The following is a 27180-nucleotide window of genomic DNA, read 5'->3' as shown; positions in this document are numbered from 1 at the left end:
TGTTGAAGCATGAATGGGAAATTCGGACCCAACATAAGACACAAGATGTTGAAAGAATGCCAGTAATGGTCTAAAAAGTCCTTGATCTATGTAAAAGATACCACCAATCACATGGTTTACTATGAATAAGATAGGTTACCATTGGGAATAGGTCGTATGTTAAGGATACTGAAGTACCAGAAAACATAAGAAAATACAGCTGAGTGTATGATACGAGCTTGCTAAAATGAAATGTAAGCTAATGGAGATTGTTAACTTATATAAAGCAATAATTAAAAGGAATCGGGTAAGGATATTTTTAGGAAACAAAGAATGACTCATAGATATATTTACATACAGGAGTGCAAAAAAAATGTTTGCTGCAGTCAATGACCGGGAACGATTAGTGCTTTCTTTCTATTTCTTTTTTGCGTTTTTTTCTTTTTTAGACATCTGTACTTGAAATAAATAGCTAGAATTAGATTAACATCAGATACGCCAGATATAAAAAGTATAAACATTGATAATAGAAATAGACTATGAACAATATGTTACCTAAATATTGAAGATGCATACCACTTTAATCCTAAGTGTTCATATATTAATGCATTGCGCAAAACTCTTGTAAAACCATGTAACATTGGAAATGAGTATTTAATAAACTAGCAGAGCTGCTCTCAGCACATCGTAGGTAGGACATATAAACATCACAATGGGAAACAAAGGTAATGCTTTATAGAATGCGGAGATGTACTGTGTACACAGGTGATGTGATTAATGTGGTTCTATTGTTGTGTAATTGTATTTATTTTGTAGTTTAAACCAGGAGTCGTACAACTTCAGATGATGAAGAACTATGTAATCAAAAAGACCAAATTGAAGGACCACTACTGTTGAAATAACATTAAAATGTACCCAGCGCCCTTGATGATAGAAATAATGTTTGAGGAGTCTCACACCTTTAACTGACCACTGATAACTACTGCGGGGTCAGCCTTACACTTTCAACTGACCACTGATAGCTACTGCGGGGTCAGCCGCACACCTTTAACTGGCCGTTGTTAACTACTGTGGGGTCAGCCACACACCTTTAACTGACATGTGCTAACTACTGCGGGGTAAGCCTCACACCTTCAACTGACCACTGATACATACTGCGGGGTCAGCGGCACACCATTAACTGACAACTGATAACTACTGGGGGGTCAGCCGCACACTTTCAACTGACCACTGTTAATTACTGCAGGGTCAGCCTCACACTTTCAACTGACCACTGATAACTACTGCGGGGTCAGCCTCACACCTTTACCTGACCACTGATAACTACTGCGTGGTCAGTCTCATACCTTTAACTGACCACTGTTAACTACTGCGGGGTCAGCCTCACACCTTTAACTGACCACTGTTAACTACTGCGGGGTCAGCCGCACACCATTAACTGACAACTGATAACTACTGTGGGGTCAGCCTCACACCTTTAACTGGCCGTTGTTTACTACTGTGGGGTCAGCCACACACCTTTAACTGACCACTGATAACTACTGTGGGGTCAGCCTCACACCTTTAACTGACCTCTGATAACTACTGCTTGGTCAGTCTCACACCTTTAACTGGCCGTTGTTAACTACTGTGGGGTCAGCCTCACACTTTCAACTGACCACTGATAACTACTGCGGGGTCAGCCTCACACCTTTAACTGGCCGTTGTTAACTACTGCGGGGTCAGCCTCACACTTTCAACTGACCACTGATAACTACTGTGGGGTCATGATCAGCCTTAAACCTTCAATTGACCACTGATAACTACAGTGGGGTCAGCCTTAAACCTTCAACTGACCACTGATAACTACTGCGGAGTCAGCCTCACACCTTTAAATGACCACTGATAACTTGATAACTACTGCGGGGTCAGTCTCACACCTTTAACTGGCCACTGTTAACTACTGCGGGGTCAGCCTCACAATTTCAACTGACTACTGATAACTACTGCGGGGTTAGCTAAAACAGGAAAACATTAAAGTGTCAACAAAATCGTGATCCGAACTTAAAACTGCTATAACAAGGGCAAAATATGAACAAAGGAAAGACTGATATGGAGACCATTGAAAAAAGTTAAAGGGGAATAAGACCACGCTATCCGGAATGATAAGCGTTTTCTGTTTCATTGACGACACCTGCCATGTAAATTTAGGTCAGATGCAAGTTATACCATGTCCTCATAGCGATAACTGTTCAAGTGACAAGAATACAACGAGATACTAATGGATTTAATAAGAAATGTCCACCTTCATATCACTAACCAAAAAGATTAGTTCCCAAAGGGATAACGATGGCAGTCAAAACATTGTCCAAAGTCTTCGTCAACCTTCTTCTTCGCAAACCCTGTGTTGAAAATTTGTCCGTCAGCAGTAGGTATCTATCACGGATTTTATGATATTTGGAGCTAAATAAACATAGAAGTATAAAACAGGTATCTGATATCTCAGGTAAGAAAGGGATTATTCAAACTAGTATAAACAACAATCTTTGAGTGTGCTATCAAAGATTACAGTCAGTTTATCAAGAAGGGGTTGGGGTGTGTGTTTATAACCATCAGGAAAACACAACAACAACACAATCAAGCATTGCTAGTCTACCTGTAAACTTCGTGTACTACTAGTCTTTGTCAAGAGCACTTCTTAGATGTTCGTGTTAGTCTACGCCAAACTACATATTTCATGAAAACATAACAGGGAATAGCATGCTACTTGAGTAACACCACCACGAAGAGTACTATAACGTGTTAGCATCAGTGAGTTTTTCTATTGGTAGTCTTGCTTTCGTTTCGCATTCCTGATAAAATATTAACGTTATTTAAGGTAATACATGAAAATATTTTGTGTGAATGTTTTATGTATATCTCCTTTTCCCCCTTTAGCTGACAAACTCTTGTTCGGCATAAGGTCGGTGAGTAAGGGAGGTACTTACATGTGCAGAGTATCGTAGGTTTCTGTCGAGATCTTATAAATACCTGGCAAGAACTAAAATTTATATTAATATTGGCACCTATTAAATAGCAATTGCTATCTTCAAAGTTGACTTAACCTACTTTTCAATTATAAGAATGATTATTTATAACTTTCGGACGTTATTAGAATCAAGTTTCTCAAATCATTGCAAATCCGCCGGTACCGTGGACTGTGACTGCGTGCGCACACCGCCGGTACCGTGGACTGTGACTGCGTGCGCACACCGCCGGTACCGTGGACTGTGACTTCGTGCGCACACCGCCGGTACCGTGAACTGTGACTGCATGCGCACATCGCCGGTACCGTGGACTGTGACTGCGTGCGCACACCGCCGGTACCGTGGACTGTGACTGCGTGCGCACACCGCCGGTACCGTGGTTTGTATTTGCGAGGGTGTGTAACTCGCTTACTACCTGTTAGAGTGAGGATGTGCTGCCTTAGATATGTACGTCTCTTCCGTCCTTGTGAGGGCGTGCATGTTGCCTTAGATAGACGCAAGTCTTCCTGTCGGTGTTAAGGCGTGTTATTCGCGTATTGTTTGAGGGCGTGCAAATTGCCTTAAAAAGCCACGACTCTTCTTGTTTCAGTGAAGAAGTAAAGTCTTTACTTTTCTGTGTTGTCTGTCTGTGTGGGTACGCATCTCTATGTCGTTTTGAATGTGTGCATCTCACGTGTTGACTTAGAAAGGCAAGCCTAGGCCTCTTCTTGTGTGAACGCCATTCGCCTGCTACCTATGATAGTCACGCCTCCTATAAAAGCTCTTTAAATCACCTGTTTGATGATTTTACAGAATGTCGTTTTTATATGAATAAAACGTTAAAGAGGTATGGCGGAAAACTGCCCGTATTTCCCTAAGTCGGCATTTTTGAAAACGGAAAAAAATATTGATGAGTAAATAATCTTTAGTAGCGAAAATGCATGGAATAGATATAAAACCAATTGAATATGAATTTTTGAACTGTTGAGATATTCGGTATTGTTAATATAATATTGCAAATATAGCCATATTCACTATATCTATGAAAGTGAAGGGGTTTCCCAGACTTAAAAAAAATACTTCCAATACTTTCCCATCCGAGGACCAACTTTTGAATAAACATTTTGATTCCGTGATGTAATATGCAAAAACAAATCGTATGACGGAAAAGTGGTCCTCTTTTGGGAAAGTGCTCAAAAAAATGAAAAACTGGGTCGATCAAGTTTTTAAAACTGTGACAGATGTTTCTTGGGTTAAAGCAGTTTGTATTTCCCTTTTTGTCTATGTCCGATGTAGCCTAATGTGTAACGCTGTTAGCTTGTGACCAGAAAATGTGAACAGTCTAGGTTCGAATCCATATTCAGATTCACCTTTTATTGTTTTACTTTTGTTTAATATTTAGGCATGTGATCATTTTCCTTAATTAAGTGATAAATATTTTTCAAATCAATAGAATATTGTATTGATATTTTAATAACATACCTATTGATTTATCTTCTATGGAATCATGTCGTACAGCTACGTTTTGTAGTTGAGACATCATTTTAAATGATATTTATGAATTGTTTTACCGTCCAATTGGCACTAGTATTTTTATTTATTATCTTAACGCAAATAAACGATGCCGAAATACAAAATATATGGGATTGGTACGTCAGAATAAAAAAAAAGGCAAAGCAAAAAAAATGAAGTGTTATTATCGAAAATATATTACCTAACATGCGGGAAAATTCATCGTCGAGGCCAGTCTCATTTGTTTTAAATGCAGGAAGAATGCAGCACAAAGTTTGGAACGCAATACACGTGTAAGACATGCTATTCGAAATCTATATGTAATTTTATCATTCCGAGTTAAAGAAAGAACAAAATGAAGATGTGTGTTTTTAAAAAGACAAGTAACGGCATGACGTAGCAGTAGTAATGAAAACTAAATCCTTTCAAACTTGTTGGTTATGAATGTACGATCTTGTGTTTTATACAGCATAACGCGAAATACGCATGTATTATATATAATTAGTAGCCATGGCCTTGAGTTCGTCTGTTTACAGTAATCTATTCTTAGACACGGGATTCCGATCGAGCTACCTGTATAGAAATACCCGAGGACGCGTCATAACAGTGCACGGTTGGAAGCGCGCACTATAGCGGATCATAGCTTTGGGGAAATAGGCATAGCAACCCGCCGTAGCTCTTTGTTCATTTGGCAATCAAACGTTTTGAATCGGCTTATCTTTCACAATTTCGCTTGAATATGAAATGTTGGTATGTCCACGTTTTTTAGCTGCTCTGATTAAACTATTACAGCTTTACCGAACGCCCTCAACTATTTGTTTATGACATATGAAAACAGACTTAACCCCTTTATCCGCCCTGGTGAACTTCTAGCAGCTCAGCGTTACTTCAACGATACAACTGTCTACGCTAGCATATATGCGATATCGTCGTTAAAACGGTTAGCCGGTACACTAGGGAAGGCATAGTGACGTATAGCAGTTAGCATTATGTAACATTTAATGATAATAATTATGATGAGAAATGTTTTGATGATGTTACGCAAAACCATTCCGATTAAACATAATTAATGATAGTACATTGTAACATGCTAGTAATTAAATATACTCTCCAGTAAGTACTGAGATCAAATTGACGTCACGCCATGTTGTTATCATGCTGACTTTTACACATCATGTGATGTCTGGATGTGACCGACTTCAGTATCTGATTACATTCTTACACAAACTATTTATCATTACTGCCTGTATGTCTCACTGCAATATACTGAAACATAACTGGCACAAATCAAAATGATGCATATGCCACTTTTTTTAATGCGTCAAAAGATGCAAACAAATATGATTTTGTCATCTTAAAAACAATAACTTCCTTTTATTCTTTAAGTTGCTGTTTACCGTATTTTAAGTATAGGCACTTTTTTCTAATTCACCCTCGAGGCCCCGCTTTGCATATATACTCTCGCAACACCCCAGCATTCTGTACGGAGTTATCTTACCTTTAGCTACTTCCTTAAGTCTCAGTCACACATTCAGGATTGTTACTGTCGTCCTTGAAACGACGTCTCCCGATTAAAATTCGTCGAAAGTCTGATCAAGATCGTGTGATTCGTTGTAAGAAATTCACAAAATTGTGAAAACATTTATCTAATCACGACAACAACCAGATCTCCCGATTCTCCCGTTCTCAATCCGAATCTGATCCGATTTGTATCTTCAGCATGGTAAAAAACGATCGAATCTGTCCCTACATCGTCCCGATTCTCTCGAACGCGATCCGACAGAGATCAGACAGTGACCGGACAGTAAATCGACGCATTCGGCAAGACAGCACAGGATATTGTTACGACTTTGATCCGATACAGCAGAATCTGTCACGACATAGTCACGATTGTTATCCGACAAGACAAAATCGACTGAGTTTCCCGAATGTTACGGGACGCACCTAACTGTCGGGAGTGCTTGGCCGACCTCTCCGGACCATTCCCGATCCGTAGGCCTCTGTTACGAACGTATACGACTGCGTTCAGACAATGTTAGGACATTCAAGATCATTGAGGATAGTAATCCGATTTTTTCGCTCCAAGTTTACATCGTGGTACCCTCCATACATTCCTATAAACGTCAAAATCATTCCAAGATTCTTCCAAACGTGGATCTAATCACACCATGTGGTGAAAGTACGTATATTTTCAATAGCATCAGTTGAATATAAATTTGATTGTTTTCATCAATTGTCACGTCAAATTATGTTTCATTTTATATGCATAGATATTTTTTCTGATATTGATATTGCAGCGGATCTATGCGCGCGTGTCTAGTTTACTAAATTCTCGGTTGAATGTTTGATTATGATATCAGCGCTGATGTTGAATGATGGTCCGAGTATGTTAGTCAAGAAGATTTGATGCGGTAGGCAAACCGATGATGCACGTGTGGGTGACATTCCTACGTTAGGCTTAAAGCTATTTAATATTCGCACAACTCTAAGTGTAACATAAAAATGTCAATATTTATAGCGAAGTCGATAAAACCTAGAGTGAAGAAGATGATAAAGGAATGCTAGTTTTGTTGGGTTAGAATTGGGTCAAACGACTAATATCTGTAAACATGCTATTGTTCAAACTTCGCGGTCACTTTATTGTCAGGCAAAATACATAAACATGCGTTCATTTGTCAGATTTCAATCTACGTGTTATGCGGCTCCAGAAGTCTGGCATCGTGGCATTTCTGCTAATAACTTTGCAATAAAACGTAAAACCACTCGAAGTAGAAGGTTTCAATTAATATCTTAACACATCCACCTACTGGACAACGAGCATGTACGTAAACCAACAATACTTAACGTACTTGGCGTTACAACCGGAAATGACAGATGCTCAATCGATTACTATCGATTGTACATTTTTGTGTGTTTTCCTATTTCAACTAATTGCTAACTGAGTGAACAAACACATCAAAACCATGTCTGTTCAAATACTTTCAAACCCGATATTTAAGCTCAAACGATTTCAGATTGTCGGCGGTAAAATGGATACATTGTTTTTCGTCGGAAACTTAATGGCACGGCATAATAAACCTAGTAATGGAGCTTCCGGAAACCTTTCGATCGCTACGCATTCTGACAGGGTCGAACACGACTTCCGGCCTTTTCATCAGCGTTTGCATATATGTGTACAAATTTAAAGTGTTTTAATGGATAACGGCCCAAACGATAGTCATTTACCAGCCACAATTTCGCATAGTTATAGTTTGTGACGAAATTGATTAAACATAATAATGTCAGCTGAAGATCAAATCAACCGATCTCGTGGATAGCAAGGTGATGTACGGTATGACGACAACACGATGCTAATCGATACAGGGATGACGACATCTGTCTATTGACCTCTGACCTCTTTACTTTTCTTTACAAGGCAAATGCTGTCAATAGCATCACAAAGATATTCACCATATAAAACAACATTTCTTCAAAAATAATCAAATTATTTAGATTTTGCTTTACTCGTGATATTTTCTTTTTGACACGTTATCAATTAAACAATAATGGTGGAGTTAAAAGTTTACAATGACTTTATTAATGACCAAGGAATTGATTACTTTTATAATTAAATGCTGATGTCGGAATTATACGTTTTAACACGGACTGCAGAATTATACACGTTTGAAAAAAACATCGATTGTGGTATCGAATACAGATAATGGAGTTATTTATTTAAAATTGAGGTAATACAAGCTGTAAACTGTAGATGGAGTGATTCATTTAAAGTTAAATACTGATGGCGGTGTGATTCATTTAAAGTTGAATACTGACCACGGAGAAATTTATTTAAAGTTGAATACTGACCACGGAGGAATTTATTTAAAGTTGAATACTGATGGCGGAGTATTTTATTTAAAGTTGAAAAATGATGGTGGAGTGATTTATTAAAAGTTGAATACAGATGGCGGAGAAATTTATATGAAGTTGAATACTGAAGGCGGAGTGATTTATTTGAAGTGGAACACTGACGACGGAGTGAATTATTTAAAATTGAATACTGATGGGGTTGGGGTGTGGGGGAGGGGTANAGTGATTTATTAAAAATTAAAAAATGACGGCAGAGATTTATTTAAATTTGAATACTGATGGCGGAGTGATGCATTTTAACATTGATATTTTAATTATTCGATTCAGCGCTTTTGTCGAATCAATAAACATCATTACTCTCCTATTTCGTTTTCAACCTCCGAATTGTTTCTAGTAACATGTTTGTTTAAACGAAAGCGTTTTAAAGCGTACATGTATACTATGATCAAAAACATAGTTCGCCATCAAAGGAGTTGTGATCGATTTATTTTGAAAGTGTCCTCTAATTACCGCAGTTTGATTGTGCGCACTTATTTTATTCCAAGCGTACCGTCATTCTCGCCATATGTAGTCACAAAAAGTAAAATGGGGATGGTGTAATGAACAAATAAACGCTCTCCAAACACGAGTTATCATGGTATAATGATGACGGTGTACCAACGAAACAGTACACGCATACATTTTCCCACATAAAATACGACTATGATTTCCCGGTCATAGAATTCAAGAGTTATGATGCAGTATGCCATCAGCTTATACTTACTCGTATGGCTTCGGTCTGTGATGCACTGTCTCCATACAGGCGTCTGTAAATGTCAAGCATTCACCCTCGTCAAGATTCCAGTCTCCTTTCGTAAAAACGTCTATCAAAACACCATTACACCCGTTTATGAAGTAGGTACTGCTGGCAGTGGTATGCCGTGGACAGTGTCATCGTCGAAAGATTGCTGTGAGAAAAAAGGGGCCTTTAAAAAAGTAATCATAGCTAAATTCTTGTGTGTTATTGTAGTTTCCCTCTTGAAAATGCAACAACCCTTTTTTACATTTCCCGTAGATATGGAGAGTTCTAATCGAAATCAGGCTAATGTGATTTTGTATTCATAAGTAAATCAAACTGATTTGATATAATAAATTATAGCATAGCACAAGGAAATTAAATACATCAAGATATAAAGTCTAACATTGATCACAATGATTGTCATTTTACATTGACTGAATATATATACTATCGCGTAGACTGTGAAGGAAATGAAAACACAAGTAGACATAATAGATGAGAAATGTGCTTTCGCACATCACTTTACTTGAACCTTTGGTGAGTTTGATGTAAGTTTCTTGCGGCCGATTTTCGTAACGAGCATTTCTGTCTAGTCAATGGAGTTAATGATAACAATGACTATAAACGATAAACTGTAGATGACGTCAGATTATCATCAACTGGATCGTCTAAATATACACTCTCTATGTTTGGCTCTTACTGCACAAGGCTATGATAGTCGTTTAACATACATGTACATGATACATAAGAATATTTTCGTAAAATTTTAACAGGTATGGTTTTTTTTCATATTACTGTGCAATCACTATTTTTCGTAGGGTTTTTAAATTAGTTTGTTTGATATTAGCAATTCTCTGTTTGAGTGGGTACTCGTAATCCGAGAATGCATGCAACAAAATGGTGTTTTGTCGGGAAACCACGAAATGTGGGCCCCACAAAAATATCTTTTTTCAAAGGATATACTTTATTTTTTCTTTGTGTCTTGAACTGAATAATTTCTTGTTATTTTTTGTAGATCTAGCTTTTTGATCTAACGGGTATTTTTCACTGGTTAGTTTGTGAAGTCCTGAACTAATAATACAATGAAGTAGTCATATCTTAATAAGAAATGACAAAATCTCAATAATTGATTGTAAAAAGTTCATAAAAGTTTACGTGCCGCCTCAAATACGACGTTTAACAGGCATCATGTAAAATAGTAAGCTCAACAGAGACAACGTTACCGTCATGATTACAGTCTTGCCAATTACAACAGAATAACCAATACCTTTTAATGAGTCGCATTAAAAGGAAACATGTATGATCTAGAATTGACGTAATCTAATAGGTTCTGATATATAAGAAAATGCAAAGTTGAAATTTTGTGGGACAAAATGTGTTTTTGAGTAATACTGACCATAACTACATTTAGCATAGTATACGGTTAATAGATTCTCGTAAACTATCCCAGAAAGGACTTGCTGCTTTCCCGGGTCTCTATTGTACAAATCAACATACTTGCTCGATACATCCAAACTTTCTACCACGGTATTGAAGTCATACATTGTTCCCAACAGCTGAATTACACTTTAGCATGTTGTAGTTTTTTCCGGTCGCTTTTCCTCGTTTGTGTTTCTTAACTCAGAGGGTGGTGATCGATTTTTTTTCTAGAAATCCTACGTCAGATTTTAAATTGATTACGTGTTTATCTTTAACCCAGGTTAACCGCATGGTCATGTTTGTATCGTCATTAAGGATGCTACGGCAATGAACACGCTCTCTGGTCCGGCTACATCCATGGTCATGTTTGTGTCGTCATTAAGGATGCTATGGCAATGAACCCGCTCTCTGATCCGGCTACATCCATGGGCATGTTTGAATCGTCATAAAGGATGCTATGGCAATGAACCCGCTCTCTGATCCGGCTACCTCCATGGTCATGTGTGTATCGTCATTAAGGATGCTATGACAATGAACGCACTCTCTGATCCGGCTACATCCATGGCCATGTTTGTATCGTCATTAAGGATGCTATGGCAATTAACACGCTCTCTGCTCATGCCACATCCAGGGTCATGTTTGTATCGTCATTAAGGATGCTACGGCAATGAACACGCTCTCTGATTCTGCTACATCCATGGTCATGTTTGTATTGTCATTAAGGATGCTATGACAATTAACACACTCTCTGATCCGGCTACATCCATGGTCATGTTTGTATCGGCATTAAGGATGCTATGGCAATGAACACGCTCTCTGATCCGGCTACATCCATGGTCATGTGTGTATCGTCATTAAGGATGCTATGGCAATGAACACACTCTCTGATCCAGCTACATCCTCTCTAAAGTCACGTGTATGGAGTTTGAATCCGCCCTATGTCCAAATGAACTGTCCGTTTTTCATTTAAATGCCCTAAGTGTCAGAAATTAGTTAATCATATTGAAGATGTTATTGTTATATATAAAATGCCTTACCGAAACTCATTTAGATAAGCATGTTTCTTTAAACGATTTACTTATATAAAGCTTTTATATATTTTTTAACATTTTCTTCTAGTTGTATGCATTATGACGAGTTCTTTTTACACAATCTATGTGACGCTTCAATGACTAGTACGTTATGTTCACTGTCACTGTTACTAACCAGATACAGCTACGGTTTATTGGGTTACTAGACAGATACAGCCACTGTTTATTGGGTTACTAACAAGATACAGCCACTGTTTATTGGGTTACTAGACAAATACAGCCACTGTTTATTGGGTTACTAGACAGATACCGCCACTGTTTATTGGTTTACTAACCAGATACAGCCACTGTTTATTGGGTTACTAACCAGATACAGCTACTGTTTATTGGGTTACTAACCAGATACAGCCACTGTTTATTGGGTTACTAGACAGATACAGCCACTGTTTATTGGGTTACTAGACAGATACAGCCACTGTTTATTGGGTTACTAACCAGATACAGCTACTGTTTATTGGGTTACTAACCAGATACAGCTACGGTATATTGGGTTACTAGACAGATACAGTTACGGTATATTGGGTTACTAACCAGATACAGCTACGGTTTATTGGGTTACAAATCAGATACAGCTACTGTTTATTGGGTTACTAACCAGATACAGCTACGGTATATTGGGTTACTAGACAGATACAGTTACGGTATATTGGGTTACTAGACAGATACAGCTACGGTTTATTGGGTTACTAACCAGATACAGCTACGGTTTATTGGGTTACTAACCAGATACAGCTACGGTTTATTGGGTTACTAACCAGATACAGCTACGGTTTATTGGGTTACTAACCAGATACAGCTACGGTTTATTGGGTTACTAACCAGATACAGCTACGGTTTATTGGGTTACTAACCAGATACAGCTACGGTTTATTGGGTTACTAACCAGATACAGCTACGGTTTATTGGGTTACTAACCAGATACAGCTACGGTTTATTGGGTTACTAACCAGATACAGCTACGGTTTATTGGGTTACTAACCAGATACAGCTACGGTTTATTGGGTTACTAACCAGATACAGCTACGGTTTATTGGGTTACTAACCAGATACAGCTACGGTTTATTGGGTTACTAACCAGATACAGCTACGGTTTATTGGGTTACTAACCAGATACAGCTACGGTTTATTGGGTTACTAACCAGATACAGCTACGGTTTATTGGGTTACTAACCAGATACAGCTACGGTTTATTGGGTTACTAACCAGATACAGCTACGGTTTATTGGGTTACTAACCAGATACAGCTACGGTTTATTGGGTTACTAACCAGATACAGCTACGGTTTATTGGGTTACTAACCAGATACAGCTACGGTTTATTGGGTTACTAACCAGATACAGCTACGGTTTATTGGGTTACTAACCAGATACAGCTACGGTTTATTGGGTTACTAACCAGATACAGCTACGGTTTATTGGGTTACTAACCAGATACAGCTACGGTTTATTGGGTTACTAACCAGATACAGCTACGGTTTATTGGGTTACTAACCAGATACAGCTACGGTTTATTGGGTTACTAACCAGATACAGCTACGGTTTATTGGGTTACTAACCAGATACAGCTACGGTTTATTGGGTTACTAACCAGATACAGCTACGGTTTATTGGGTTACTAACCAGATACAGCTACGGTTTATTGGGTTACTAACCAGATACAGCTACGGTTTATTGGGTTACTAACCAGATACAGCTACGGTTTATTGGGTTACTAACCAGATACAGCTACGGTTTATTGGGTTACTAACCAGATACAGCTACGGTTTATTGGGTTACTAACCAGATACAGCTACGGTTTATTGGGTTACTAACCAGATACAGCTACGGTTTATTGGGTTACTAACCAGATACAGCTACGGTTTATTGGGTTACTAACCAGATACAGCTACGGTTTATTGGGTTACTAACCAGATACAGCTACGGTTTATTGGGTTACTAACCAGATACAGCTACGGTTTATTGGGTTACTAATCAGATACAGCTACGGTTTATTGGGTTACTAACCAGATACAACTACGGTTTATTGGGTTACTAACCAGATACGGCTACGGTTTATTGGGTTAATAATCAGATACAGCTACGGTTTATTGGGTTACTAGCCAGATACAGCTACGTTTTATTTGGTTACTAGCCAGATACAGCTACGGTTTATTAGGTTACTAACCAGATACAGCTACGGTTTATCGGGTTACTAACCAAATACAGCTACGGTTTATTGGGTTACTAACCAAATACAGCTACGGTTTATTGGGTTACTAACCAGATACAGCTACAGTTTATTGGGTTACTAATCAGATACAGCTACGGTTTATTGGGTTACTAACCAGATACACCTATAGAATTTTGGATCATCAATATATTTGACACTTGCTGAGCACGTTGCAGGATAAATAGAAATACCACACACACTTCGTGTCTCCTTTAGGTCTCCTCATAACGACGCTAGCTAGTTTGTACAAGCGTTTTCAATATAGGTTATGCTCTTGGTAGTATCTACGATTAAACCACATTAGCAAGAACGTAACTCCGTAGAGCGTCCGTAAACTACTGGGGATTGTGTGGCCGCATATATTGTCTACTGTTACACCATCTTCACACACATAACACAAAGGCAAATATTGACGTTATGAGTGATTTGGCTACTGTCTATGGCTAGGTACGGACGGTCAGATCAGCGCGTATGGTTTTATGACATGTCCATGTTTAAAGTGTGAGGAGTGCGGTAACACTTCTGACTCTAGTCACGGTATACGTATTACTGAACGAGCGGCACGCTTCAGTTTTGATAAAGATAATAACTAGTATGTGTTTTAGTCAGGCTTTGAAATATCATTCACAATCAAAATACAACAACATCCCTTGCGATCGTGTTTTGCAGTTTGAAGATAATCGATACCAAGAGTTGAAACTGACATCAAATCCATGTATCTACTTAGTACATATGTAGCTGTTAAATAAGCATTAATGGTAGAAACATATATCTCACCAACATCTTAGGTCCGAAGGTCGAACAGTCAGGGGGAGTAGAGTTACACGCCGGCCATTAATGCGTTAATGACGGTAGATGTTTCCCTAAAACGTTTCTTACAACTGTCTAACGGCCGCAGGTGTAGAGTGGGTCTCTCTCAGACTAGGGGATCAGAGGTTACTTAGAGGAGCAGGGACATAGAATAACTTGTGATAGAGGGGAACAAGAATATGGGTTTATTTAACATATTAAAATTATATTCAACATGAGAAACGTCTGAAGATTCATACTGATTTATGCATATATTAATTCAATCACGATACACGCATGTCAATAGTCGACTATTCAAACTAAGGTACAACCGGTGAAATAGTCCAACACACGTTGTGTGTGTCTTTAATTGCGATTTATAATTTAAACGTGGATACCCCCTATTCAACCACATATATACAATCCTTATTTTTGGTGATAGACCACAATATGGAGTATATTTCCAGAATATTGGCAGTGCACGTCAATAAAAATCACACGTGCATATTTGTAAGAATAAACTATGTCATGTTTCGCCTTGTATGCCGGTCGAGGTGCCTGTGATTGGTTCACGGCTATTGGAATGAGTAGGTACTCCCGCGAGAAGCTGTTGTGTTACGCCATCCTTTGGTTAAACCTAATTTTAAAAGCCGATAAAATGATAATCATCTTCGACCATTAATCTCGCACGGGCCTCCGACGGATTGCTTTCGTATACACAACTACGGGGTCCACTACACAGGCGCGCTAACTTATTCACTCATTCATATTTTAACACTATACTGAAGGGACGCCAATTAGTTTTTACACTTTGTATGACTTTAAATCCTCATAAAATCATAATTTGCTCCCGTGACTGCGAGAAACTTGTGAAACCGTTTTTATCACAGCTATAACGGACATTCCACCCCATCATCAGCACTATTGACGGAGGAGATCAAATATAAGTAGAAAAAGATTAAGACCTGTCAATTATGAAACCCTATTTTATTTTGCACAAGTATTGGGCTTGTTCCGAGGCAACCTTTGATATGGTTTGTATTGCTATAGAAAAACGTTAGTTCGTACCACAGACCTAAACCAATATCTCCAATTTTTCAGCCAGTGAACGAAATATGCCACTGGTTATCTCTTCTTCTCAGCGAAGAGTCTGTTGGTGCAGTCTCACGAAGATTTTGTTATTGACACCGTTGAATGCTTGTTGTTATTGACACCGTGAATGCTTGTTGTATCTTGTCTTGTTTTTGGGGCAAAAGTTGTGATAAAAATCGAAAAAAATAATCCTTTATTGTATTACAACTGGAGAACACAAAATATACAAAATACCTGACTCTTTGTCGTTCACAGCATTACAACAGGAGAACACAAAAAATGAAAAATACCTGACTCTTCGTCCTTCACAGTATTGCAACAGGAAATTTGTCGTTCATAGTATTACAACTGGAGAACACAAAATATAAAAAAAATACCTGACTCTTCGTCGTTCACAGTATTGCAACAGGAAATTTGTCGTTCACAGTATTACAACTGGAGAACACAAAATATAAAAAAAATACCTGGCACTTTGTCGTTCACAGTATTACAACAGGAGAACACAAAATATAAAAAAATACATTACTCTTTGTCGTTCACAGCATTACAACTGGAGAACACAAAATATAAAAAAAATACCTGGCACTTTGTCGTTCACAGTATTAATACCTGGCACTTTGTCGTTCACAGTATTACAACAGGAGAACACAAAATATAAAAAATACCCTACTCTTTGTCGTTCACAGCATTACAACAGGAGAACACAAAATATAAAAAAAATACCTGACTCTTCGTCGTTCACAGTATTGCAACAGGAAAAGCCTCAATATATAAAAAAATACCTGGCACTTTGTCGTTCACAGGATAACAACAGGAGAATCCTCAATATATATAAAAAAATCTGGCACTTTGTCGTTCACAGTATTACTACAAGAGAATCCTCAATATATAAAAAAAAATACCTGGCACTTTGTCGTTCACAGTATTAATACCTGGACCTTTGTCGTTCACAGTATTAATACCTGGCATTTGGTCGTTCACAGTATAAATACCTGGCACTTCGTCGTTCACAGTATTAATACAGGAGAACACAAAAAATGAAAAATACCTGACTCTTTGTCGTTCACAGTATCAATTCCTGGCACTTAATCGTTCACAGTATTAATACCTGGCACTTTTTCGTTCACAGTATTAATACAGGAGAACACAAAAAATGAAATATACCTGACTCTTTGTCGTTCACAGTATTACAACAGGAGAACACAAAATATACAAAATACCTGCCTCTTTGTCGTTCACAGTATTAATACCTGGCACTTTGTCGTTCACAGTAGTAATACAGGAGAACACAAAAAATGAAATATACCTGACTCTTTGTCGTTCACAGTATCAATTCCTGGCACCTAATCGTTCACAGTATTAATACCTGGCACTTTTTCGTTCACAGTATTAATACAGGAGAACACAAAAAATGAAAAATACCTGACTCTTTGTCGTTCACAGTATTAATACCTGGCATTTGGTCGTTCACAGTATTAATACCTGGCATTTGGTCGTTCACAGTATAAATACCTGGCACTTCGTCGTTCACAGTATTAATACAGGAGAACACAAAAAATGAAAAATACCTGACTCTTTGTCGTTCACAGTATCAATTCCTGGCACTTTATCGTTCACAGTATTAATACCTGGCACTTTTTCGTTCACAGTATTAATACAGGAGAACACAAAAAATGAAAAATACCTGACTCTTTGTCATTCACAGTATTACAACAGGAGAACACAAAATATACAAAATACCTGACTCTTTGTCGTTCACAGTATCAATTCCTGGCACTTTATCGTTCACAGTATTAATCCCTGGCACTTTTTCGTTCACAGTATTAATACAGGAGAACACAAAAAACGAAAAATACCTGACTCTTTGTCGTTCACAGTATCAATTCCTGGCACTTTATCGTTCACAGTATCAATACCTGGCACTTTGTCGTTCACAGTATTAATACAGGAGAACACAAAAAATGAAAAATACCTGACTCTTTGTCGTTCACAGTATCAATACCTGGCACTTTATCGTTCACAGTATCAATACCTGGCACTTTGTCGTTCACAGTATCAATACCTGACACTTTGTCGTTCACAGTATTAATACCTGGCACTTTGTCGTTCTCAGTATTACAACTGGAGAACACAAAAAATGAAAAATACCTGACTCTTTGTCGTTCACAGTATCAATACCTGACACTTTGTCGTTCACAGTATTAATTCCTGGCACTTTGTCGTTCACAGTAGTAATACAGGAGAACACAAAAAATGAAAAATGCCTGACTCTTTGTCGTTCACAGTATCAATGCCTGGCACTTTATCGTTCACAGTAGTAATACCTGGCACTTTGTCGTTCTCAGTATTACAACTGGAGAACACAAAATATACAAAATACCTGACTCTTTGTCGTACTCAGTATTACAACTAGAGTACACAAAAAATGAAAAATACCTGACTCTTCGTCGTTCACAGTATTGCAACAGGAAAATCCTCAATATATAAAAAATACCTGGCACTTTGTCGTTCACAGGATTACAACAGGAGAATCCTCAATATATGTAAAAAAAATATCTGGCACTTTGTCGATCACAGTATTACAACAGGAGAATCCTCAATATATAAAACAAATACCTGGCGCTTTGTCGTTCGCAGTATGAATACCTGGCACTTTGTCGTTCACAGTATAAATACCTGGCACTTTGTCGTTCACAGTATTAATACCTGGCACTTTGTCGTTCACAGTATTAATACCTGGCACTTTATCGTTCACAGTAGTAATACCTGGCACTTTGTCGTTCACAGTATTAATACCTGGCACTTTGTCGTTCACAGTAACAACAGGAGAACACAAAATATAAAATACCTGGCACTTTGTCGTTAACATGATTACAACAGGAGAACACAAAATATAAAATACCTGGCACTTTGTCGTTCTCAGTATTACAACTGGTGAACACAAAAAATAATAAAATACCTGACTCTTTGTCGTTCACAGTATTAATACCTGGCACTTTATCGTTCACAGTATTAATACCTGGCACTTTGTCGTTCACAGTATTAATACAGGAGAACAAAAAAAATTAAAAATACCTGACTCTTTGTCGTTCACAGTATTAATACCTGGCACTTTGTCGTTCACAGTATTAATACAGGAGAACAAAAAAAATTAAAAATACCTGACTCTTTGTCGTTCACAGAATTAATACCTGGCACTTTGTCGTTCACAGTATTAATACCTGGCACTTTGTCGTTCTCAGTATTACAACAGGAGAACACAAAATATACAAAATACCTGACTCTTTGTCGTTCTCAGTATTACAACTGGAGAACATAAGAAATGAAAAATACCTGACTCTTTGTCGTTCACAGTTTTACAACTGAAGAACACAAAATATACAAAATACCTGACTCTTTGTCGTTCTCAGTATTACAACTGGAGTACACAAAAAATGAAAATTACCTGACTCTTCGTCGTTCACAGTATTGCAACAGGAAAATCCTCAATATATAAAAAATACCTGGCACTTTGTCGTTCACAGGATTACAACAGGAGAATCCTCAATATATGTAAAAAAAAATCTGGCACTTTGTCGATCACAGTATTACAACAGGAGAATCCTCAATATATAAAAAAAAAATACCTGGCGCTTTGTCGTTCACAGTATTAATACCTGGCACTTTGTCGTTCACAGTATAAATACCTGGCACTTTGTCGTTCACAGTATTAATACCTGGCACTTTGTCGTTCACAGTATTAATACCTGGCACTTTGTCATTCACAGTAACAACAGGAGAACACAAAATATAAAATACAGGAGAATCCTCAATATATAAAAATACCTGGCACTTTGTCGTTCACAGTATTACAACAGGAGAATCCTCAATATATAAAAAAATACCTAGCACTTTATCTTTCACAGTATTAATACCTGGCACTTTGTCGTTCACAGTATTAATACCTGGCACTTTATCGTTCACAGTATTAATACCTGGCACTTTATCGTTCACAGTATCAATACCTGGCACTTTGTCGTTCACAGTATTGCAGCAGGAGAATCATCAATATATAAAAATACCTGGCACTTTATCTTTCACAGTATTAATACCTGGCACTTTGTCGTTCACAGTATTAATACCTGGCACTTTGTTGTTCACAGTATTACAGCAGGAGAATCCTCAATATATAGAAATATCTGGCACTTTATCTTTCACAGTATTAATACCTGGCACTTTGTCGTTCACAGTATTAATACCTGGCACTTTATCGTTCACAGTATTAATACCTGGCACTTTGTCGTTCACAGTATTACAGCAGGAGAATCCTCAATATATAAAAATACACGGCACTTTATCTTTCACAGTATTAGTACCTGGCACTTTGTCGTTCACAGTATTAATACCTGGCACTTTGTCGTCCCCCTTCAATCAATTTTGCAAATGTATATATAACCTTTATATTGCACCTTTATATTGCTTAAGGTAAAAACGGTCGAAAGGAAACATCAAATATGTATCCGCATTTCATTCTTTCTCGGGAACAATGTAACTTGCCACAAACAATTGGAAGGTGACAGGACAAAATGACGATCATTAGCGTTCTTCGGTCCATTGCCCTCTCAGTGTTAGAGGTATTCCAATCCGTTGCTCTCGCCTTGTGGGAAGCAAACGTACTTTTAAAGCGTTTCTCGGCCAATGTGCAAACTCTCAATAAATTAACGCAAAGGAAATTCAATCACTTACGCATTGAATCGTTTTCAGTGGACATCGTCAAGATAATGACAACAACTAGACACAATAAATCTCTTAAAGCGCTTGCTCATACTTCAGTGAAACTGTAAATGTCTAGTTTTAATTTATATTGACTGTGAAGGGCAATGAAAGTAATTAAATGTTTAAAGGTAACTTATACTACTAATAACGGAAACAGTTCTACAATGATTTATACAGTTTAAAACGTTTCGTGAGTAAGGTTGCCTTCAATAATTATATAAGTTTACAGTCTAAACGACTTCGAAAAGGAACCAGGGATTCCTTAAAACAGGTTGTATTGAAATGTTAAGTCTTCCTTTGACTTAATACCGGACAAGTTAATTATACAGTGAGCGAATGTGCTATGATTGAATGTATTATTTTGCTATCTCGACGAAAACGTTGCTTGTGTTTCTGTAGTTGTACGGATATTTTAATCACTGGACGAGTGCTAGTCGGTAGTAATACTACAGTGAGAACGTGTTGGACTCTTTCGAGGTTTAAACAGGATGTCGGGGAGGGGGGCGATAGTGGTGTCTCGGTATCAGAACAGATTATCTAGACATGCGAGGGTACCCGCATTTATTTGGACTGTCGACGTCTCGTAATAATAACGAAAGGATTCAATAATCTCCGCGATCAGGTAATTTGCACGTGTGCTGGGCTTCTTGTCTAGATGTGTTTGGGTAGGGGCCGTTTTGGCCAGTGAAATTAGCAGAGACTATTTTATTTGTATTCGGGGCGGATTCCAGACAGAACATGTCAATGGATTTCGCCATGATTTTAAATCTTCGACGTGCACAATGAAGTCAAAGCCCTTTTTATTTAAGTAAGACAGAGGCAATTCCCTGAACGTCTGTGTTTGTCTGTCTAAGCCGACAGTTGTCGAGGATACCCGAACGTTTGTGTAGATACTATTTACATGTACACGTACCAATGATTCTCGTACGTCGGTATAGATACGACAGTTGTCGAGGATACCCGAATATTCTTGTACTTCGGTAAAATACGACAGTTGTCAAGGATACCCGAACGTTTGTTAAGAAGCGACTTACCAAGGATTTTCGTACATCGGTATGTATACGACAATTATCGAGGATACCCAATTACTAAGGATTCTTGTTTTTCGGTATAATACGACAGTTGTCGAGGATACCCGACGTGTGTATAGGTATGACCGTTTTCAGTGGTACCCGATGGTTTACGTAGATACGAGGTACCGAGGATTCTCGATCGTCGGTTTAGCTATGACAATTATCGTGAGTAACCGAAAATCTATTTTGTAAGATGGCGAGGACAATAATAATTTAAAAGATAAACGAATGTCTATGTGTATTCGACAGTTATCAAGGATACACCAACATTTGAGTTGATAAAATATTACGAGTTCAGCAAGAAAATAGATTCTGCAGCATGTGCGTTTAATAGGAATAGATTGTAGTGAAACTTTCTGTATATATTTGTATAGTTTGTAAAACGTTTCCCAGTGTAAGCACGAATACCAGCGAAGTACACGCGAATTCCATGTGGTATTCTATCTACATTTATATATTTGTGTGTAACTCTTCCGAGAATACAGAAACCGTCCTTGAGAACATTTGTACATCCTGTAGGACGATAAATTATTGTTTTATTATATTTGTATCCAAGTCATATCAGAATTAATGGAAATGAGGAAGTACATAACGTGCACCGGAACTCATCTAACAGCTTTACTCTAGCAACATTCAGCCAAATGTACAACACAAATGATCTGGAGAAATGAACTATAAGTTGTTTGCTATTCAACTTATATTTTAGAGTCAGTATAAATGCGACCAGTAGAGCAGACTGAAGGGAGGAAGTTGTTATCTTGAGCCTGCGCACAGATCAAACATACATTTTACATTTTATCAACCATTTACAGTAAAACATTTTATGATTGGATGTGCTGATTAAAACAAAACTATAAGAAATTTTATTATTTGCTATGGACAATTTCTACGTGATCGGCATAAGATTATCTACATTCCATTGATCTTTACCGTAAGAAAAGATCTATCATACAACAGACTCGTTTGCTACTAATGCTTTTTGCATGTTAACCTTTATTTAGTTAAAGTTTTGCATTTTCCTTTTTGAATGCGTCTTAAAAAGTGTTGTTTGGCAAACTACTATGGCCTAACTTATCTATGAGCCTTAATCACTAGAAGTCAAAAATGAAACTATTATTATTGAATGTTTATCATGCCGCCCTTCGTTCTCACATAAAGTTAAGATCAATCTTGTTTACATGTTATTGTGGTATCGTGTAGAAGTAGTATATCCCTATCTTCTGACTGTACGGGCTGTATTACACACGTTTCCCGAGAGTAACCAGTCAGCCACTGACTGAAAAAATACCAGTTAAATCCAAAAACTACAAAACGATCTGATAGTGAATGTCTGCTGTATCTTGTCGGTAGCATTGCCGTCTTATAAGCAAAAACGTGTAAAATGCTGTTCAAATTATCTCAAATTCTTTCTTTCGTCAGATAAATGCAACATCCAACCTTCGTGTAGGATTTCTAATAGTTGTTGCTTGGCTGATGAAGCTGGGGCGATACCTCTACAATACACATTGCTGTCAGGTGATCATTACTATTGATGCCAATTCATCTTCAATGTTTTCATAATGATAAGTATTGGGAGACGGGATCGACCGCGGCTCAACGGGCGGTCAGGTCGGGCAATGGTTTACTTACTCTGAGTCTCCAGGGGTACAAACACTTATCTTAGTGTATATGTGACCTCTGCCGTGTTAATAGTGTGAAAACGTGTACGGGCAGACCCGAGGAAATATGTCGGTAATAGGCCGACGTACTTTATGTACACCAGGTAGGCGTCAGTCTCTCACAAGTTCGTTTAATCTTGCTTGGTCTTCTGACATAACATGTAAGACTTTCTTGTAAATTTTGTAACATGCACGCAAATTGGAATTTTTGATATACAATTTATTATTGGTGGGTCTCATTAAGTTAGAACAGTGATCGTGGATGTTCAAGTATGCATTCGAGCAGCTTTTGATGAATATAGTTAATTGGTGATTATAGATGAAATATTCAAAAGATCAGGAAACGTGATGTTTATTTATTTTTTTATTACTTATTTCCGTTTTTCTTTTTTTCTTTTTTGCAGGTTAATTGAAAAAGGTGACGGGTGTATGGTGATGCCGGCTAAAGTACACAATGCCTGAATTTGGTCCTTTCCGTCGGATGATAAGGCGGGTATGATCTATTGAGACGCTCGGATCGGCTGGTAGAGAGAAGATAAGTGATTGGGTGGCTTTTGTTAAGATGACAGTGAAGTGTGCACGAGCCACCGAAACTTAATACAGTGATTTCATACACACTACAAACAGGATTCTAACGTACGGCTACAAACAAACGGTGATTTCGTACGCGCTACAAAAAACCCCAGTGATTTCGTACGCGCTACAAACAGGGATTCACAACGCTCCAATTAAGGCAAGCTTTCTGTACTGCATACAAACAGTGTTTCTGTGCGCGCTACATACAAACAGTGTTTCTGTGCGCGCTACATATAAACAGTGTTTCTGTGCGCGCTACATACAAACCTTGATTCCTTACGCACCAAAAAGAAACAGTGATTCCGTACGCGCTTCAAACAAACAGTGATATATAAACTATAGTGATTTTGTGAACGCTTATTAAAACCGCAGAAAACATGAATAACAGTGAAAATATTACAACGATGTCGAGTACTGACGCCATGTCGACTGGCCATTGGAATATTAGCAATAGTTCGGTCGGGTTGACAACCGACGTGTATTCAGACTCGCTCTGTCTGAGTCTGAATGCCTCCAACTCGTCGCCCAGAAGCGCCCTAGAGGCGTTCAGTGTGCACTACGCCCAGGTACATGGCTATGTCAGTGTGTGTGTGTGCCTTTTTGGAATGCTGGCTAATACGGCTAATATCGTCGTACTTACTCGCAAGAAAATGATAACATCTACGAATTATATTCTTACATGGCTAGCCGTGGCTGATCTGTTTACGATGCTGGATTACTTCCCCTTTGCCATCCATTTCTACATCCTAAAGGACCCCATGCTCCCCTTTCCGATGACGAAAGGCTACGGATGGGTGTGTTTTCTTATGTTCCACGCGAGTTTCAGTATCGTATGCCACACAATTGCTATATGGTTGACCATAGAATTGGCTATATTCCGGTTTATATTCATTTGGTTCCCAACGAAGGGAGCTTTGTACTGCAGCCAGGAGAAAGCTAAGCGGGCCGTGTTGGGAGTGATCTTGTATACAATTATTATTTGTATACCCAACTATATGTCTAACGAGATCACCACTTATAACTGCCGAGTGTATCGGGAGCCTGTGTATTCGCTGGAGGTGAGGAAACACGGGGCCTTTGCGGTGATAAATTCGGTGAATTACTGGACCCAGGCCCTGTTAATCAAGCTTGTGCCCTGTATCATGCTTACGTTGCTGACGTTGCTGCTGATTACCGCCATGCACCGTGCGTACAAACGGCGAGCTGCCCTCAAGCACCAGGGTAAGAAAGACGATACGGATAAACACCATGAGCACAACCGAACAACTCTCATGCTCCTCGCCGTCGTCGTCCTCTTTCTCATTACTGAGTTACCACAAGGCATTCTTACCATACTGAGTAGTTCCATCGACGGCTTCTTCGAGTCCGTCTATATGCCGCTAGGGGATCTTGTCGATATTGTTGCACTTTGTAATAATGCTATCAATTTCGTCCTTTATTGTGGTATGAGTACTCAATTCCGAAAAACATTTTTTGAAATTTTCTGTAGCTGTATTCCCGAGAGGAGGCCGGGGTGGAGAAAACTTGGTGTTGTACGGGCCGAGAAAAACGGGTGTACACCGACCACGACAAACACGTCACTGTCAACGACAACAACTAAACTGTGACGTCACTAACATTTCACTGTCAACGACCACAACCAAACTGTGACATAAGTTGTTCACGGGAACATTTTGGCTGACACTTTCACGACAAGGAAACGTTTACCTTCTTAATATGCTTCTCAAACGACACCTTTGGATATTGCCATTTCATAGTAGTTAATGTAGGGTTCGTCAATTTGAGTGCAATACACTGTGGTATATGGTTTGCATGCTAGCTTTTGATATACTAATTTGGTGAGTTTTATTTGGACTATAGGTAGATAGGTCTACCACATATGTTGATTGTATTGGATTGAGTTGTAACGTAAAAGCAATATGATCTGTGTATGTATGTTACCGTCCTGATTTTTCGATATATCTATCTATCATCCCATTCCGGATTATCTTACATCTTACAGTAACGATACTGGTAATTTCAAACAACGCAACTCATAAAACATGTTATCATATTTCTATATCATTCTCATTTTTTTCAACAGATCTAATTCAATTTAAATTTAGATGGATAGAAAAACGCGATTTTTTTTTTTAATTTTAAGACCTTGACTTATCAAGCTACATCATATGTCCTTAAATACATGTGTATGTATCTGTGTGGGTTTAACGGACTGGGGAGTCTATGGTCAAGTGCGATACTGGAATGGCTGACGGTTTGAAAAGTTTTGAATAATAAGTTACAATTGTAGATTTGAAAAAAATACTTCCAATCAATGTTTTTAAATTATAGTTTTATATAGGTGTAGAGCACGTGATCCTGGTGAGAAGGGATATATAAGGTATACGGTGTCGTTGGTGTACATCGTCCTATCACCAGATCACGTGTATACTGAAATCAAGTCTCGCACTGTGTGTCTATCGACGAGACATTGATTACGTGGCCTGTAATTAAATCTTTATTGTTGATACTCTGTATGTATTGTTTACACTTCGATTACCACTCTCTTTGATGAGAGGACGAACAGCTGTCGACCTCTGTCGACCGTATTGCACCACTACTTACAACACTTCTGTCTCCAGAACGTTAATAATCACTTTGTAGGAAATATTTTTTTCTATTGAATCTCTCTTGTTATAATTTTGAAATATTTACTTTCATCTATGTTTCATTACACATCCATTTGTCATTCAGAGTTAAAACAATAGTTTGATTCGTCTGACGATAATTGTTTTTCTTTTGATGGTATAATTGTAAAACAAAATACACATCCGGTTTAAAAGTCATTGGAATTTGTTTTCTTTAGTTGCTGTGTGAATATTCTCGCCATATCGAGGACTAATATAAGTCAGAGACTATTGGCTGTTACATGTACTAGGACAGCCACTGACAGAACAATGTGGCGATTGGTGCCATCGATACCAGATCATTTACCAGTAACTACGAGGCTGCGAACGCTCTATCCGTTACACATACCTGTTTGACTTTATCATGTTCTAACATACATGTAGCAGTACATTTTAATACGGAAACTGTTATCCCTAAAATAAAGATATCTCGATTATTTTTCGCTGATATGCAATAATTCTCGAGGCCTAATTTTCTTTGAATTATTAGCTTGAGAGGAATGAAGTTCTGCCAGGAACTCGTAAGCTGATATCTACTGACAATCAGTTAATTTGGCTCCATTTCATGTCCTATACTTCTTCCGCTCGGCTTATCAAGGAGAAAATTAATGTTAATCCGGGATAATTCTCTAATACATCCCCAAATGTTTCTTTATCATCAAATGGCTTGTGTATAACAGCATGACGAACCACAAACGGAGGAGTTGACTATCATCTCTTCTCATATTCAATATGGTAAAGGCCCATATTC

The 27180-nt window shown here is 38.1% G+C and overlaps 1 protein-coding gene across 4 annotated transcripts in view; it reads left to right on the top strand.

Annotated features, from left to right (window-relative positions):
* Positions 1-26581, top strand: part of LOC110460511 (sex peptide receptor-like) — a 159943-nt gene extending 133362 nt beyond the window's left edge. For 2 of the 4 annotated variants that reach the window (XM_021513458.1, XM_021513456.1), the window contains exon 2: positions 23592-26581. In XM_021513458.1, the coding sequence (XP_021369133.1) occupies positions 24141-25370 (1230 nt within the window). In that variant the 5' untranslated portion in view covers positions 23592-24140 and the 3' untranslated portion in view covers positions 25371-26581. Of the gene's footprint in view, positions 1-20691; positions 20728-23145; positions 23292-23591 lie in introns of those variants that run through there. The other 2 variants (XM_021513459.1, XM_021513457.1) reach the window with 2 other exon arrangements.
* The last annotated feature ends 599 nt before the right edge of the window (positions 26582-27180 follow it).

The sequence above is a fragment of the Mizuhopecten yessoensis genome, unplaced genomic scaffold, assembly GCF_002113885.1.
Source record: "Mizuhopecten yessoensis strain PY_sf001 unplaced genomic scaffold, ASM211388v2 scaffold10413, whole genome shotgun sequence".
Classification (NCBI taxonomy): Eukaryota; Metazoa; Mollusca; class Bivalvia; order Pectinida; family Pectinidae; genus Mizuhopecten; species Mizuhopecten yessoensis.
This window is presented reverse-complemented; position numbering and strand designations above follow the sequence as displayed.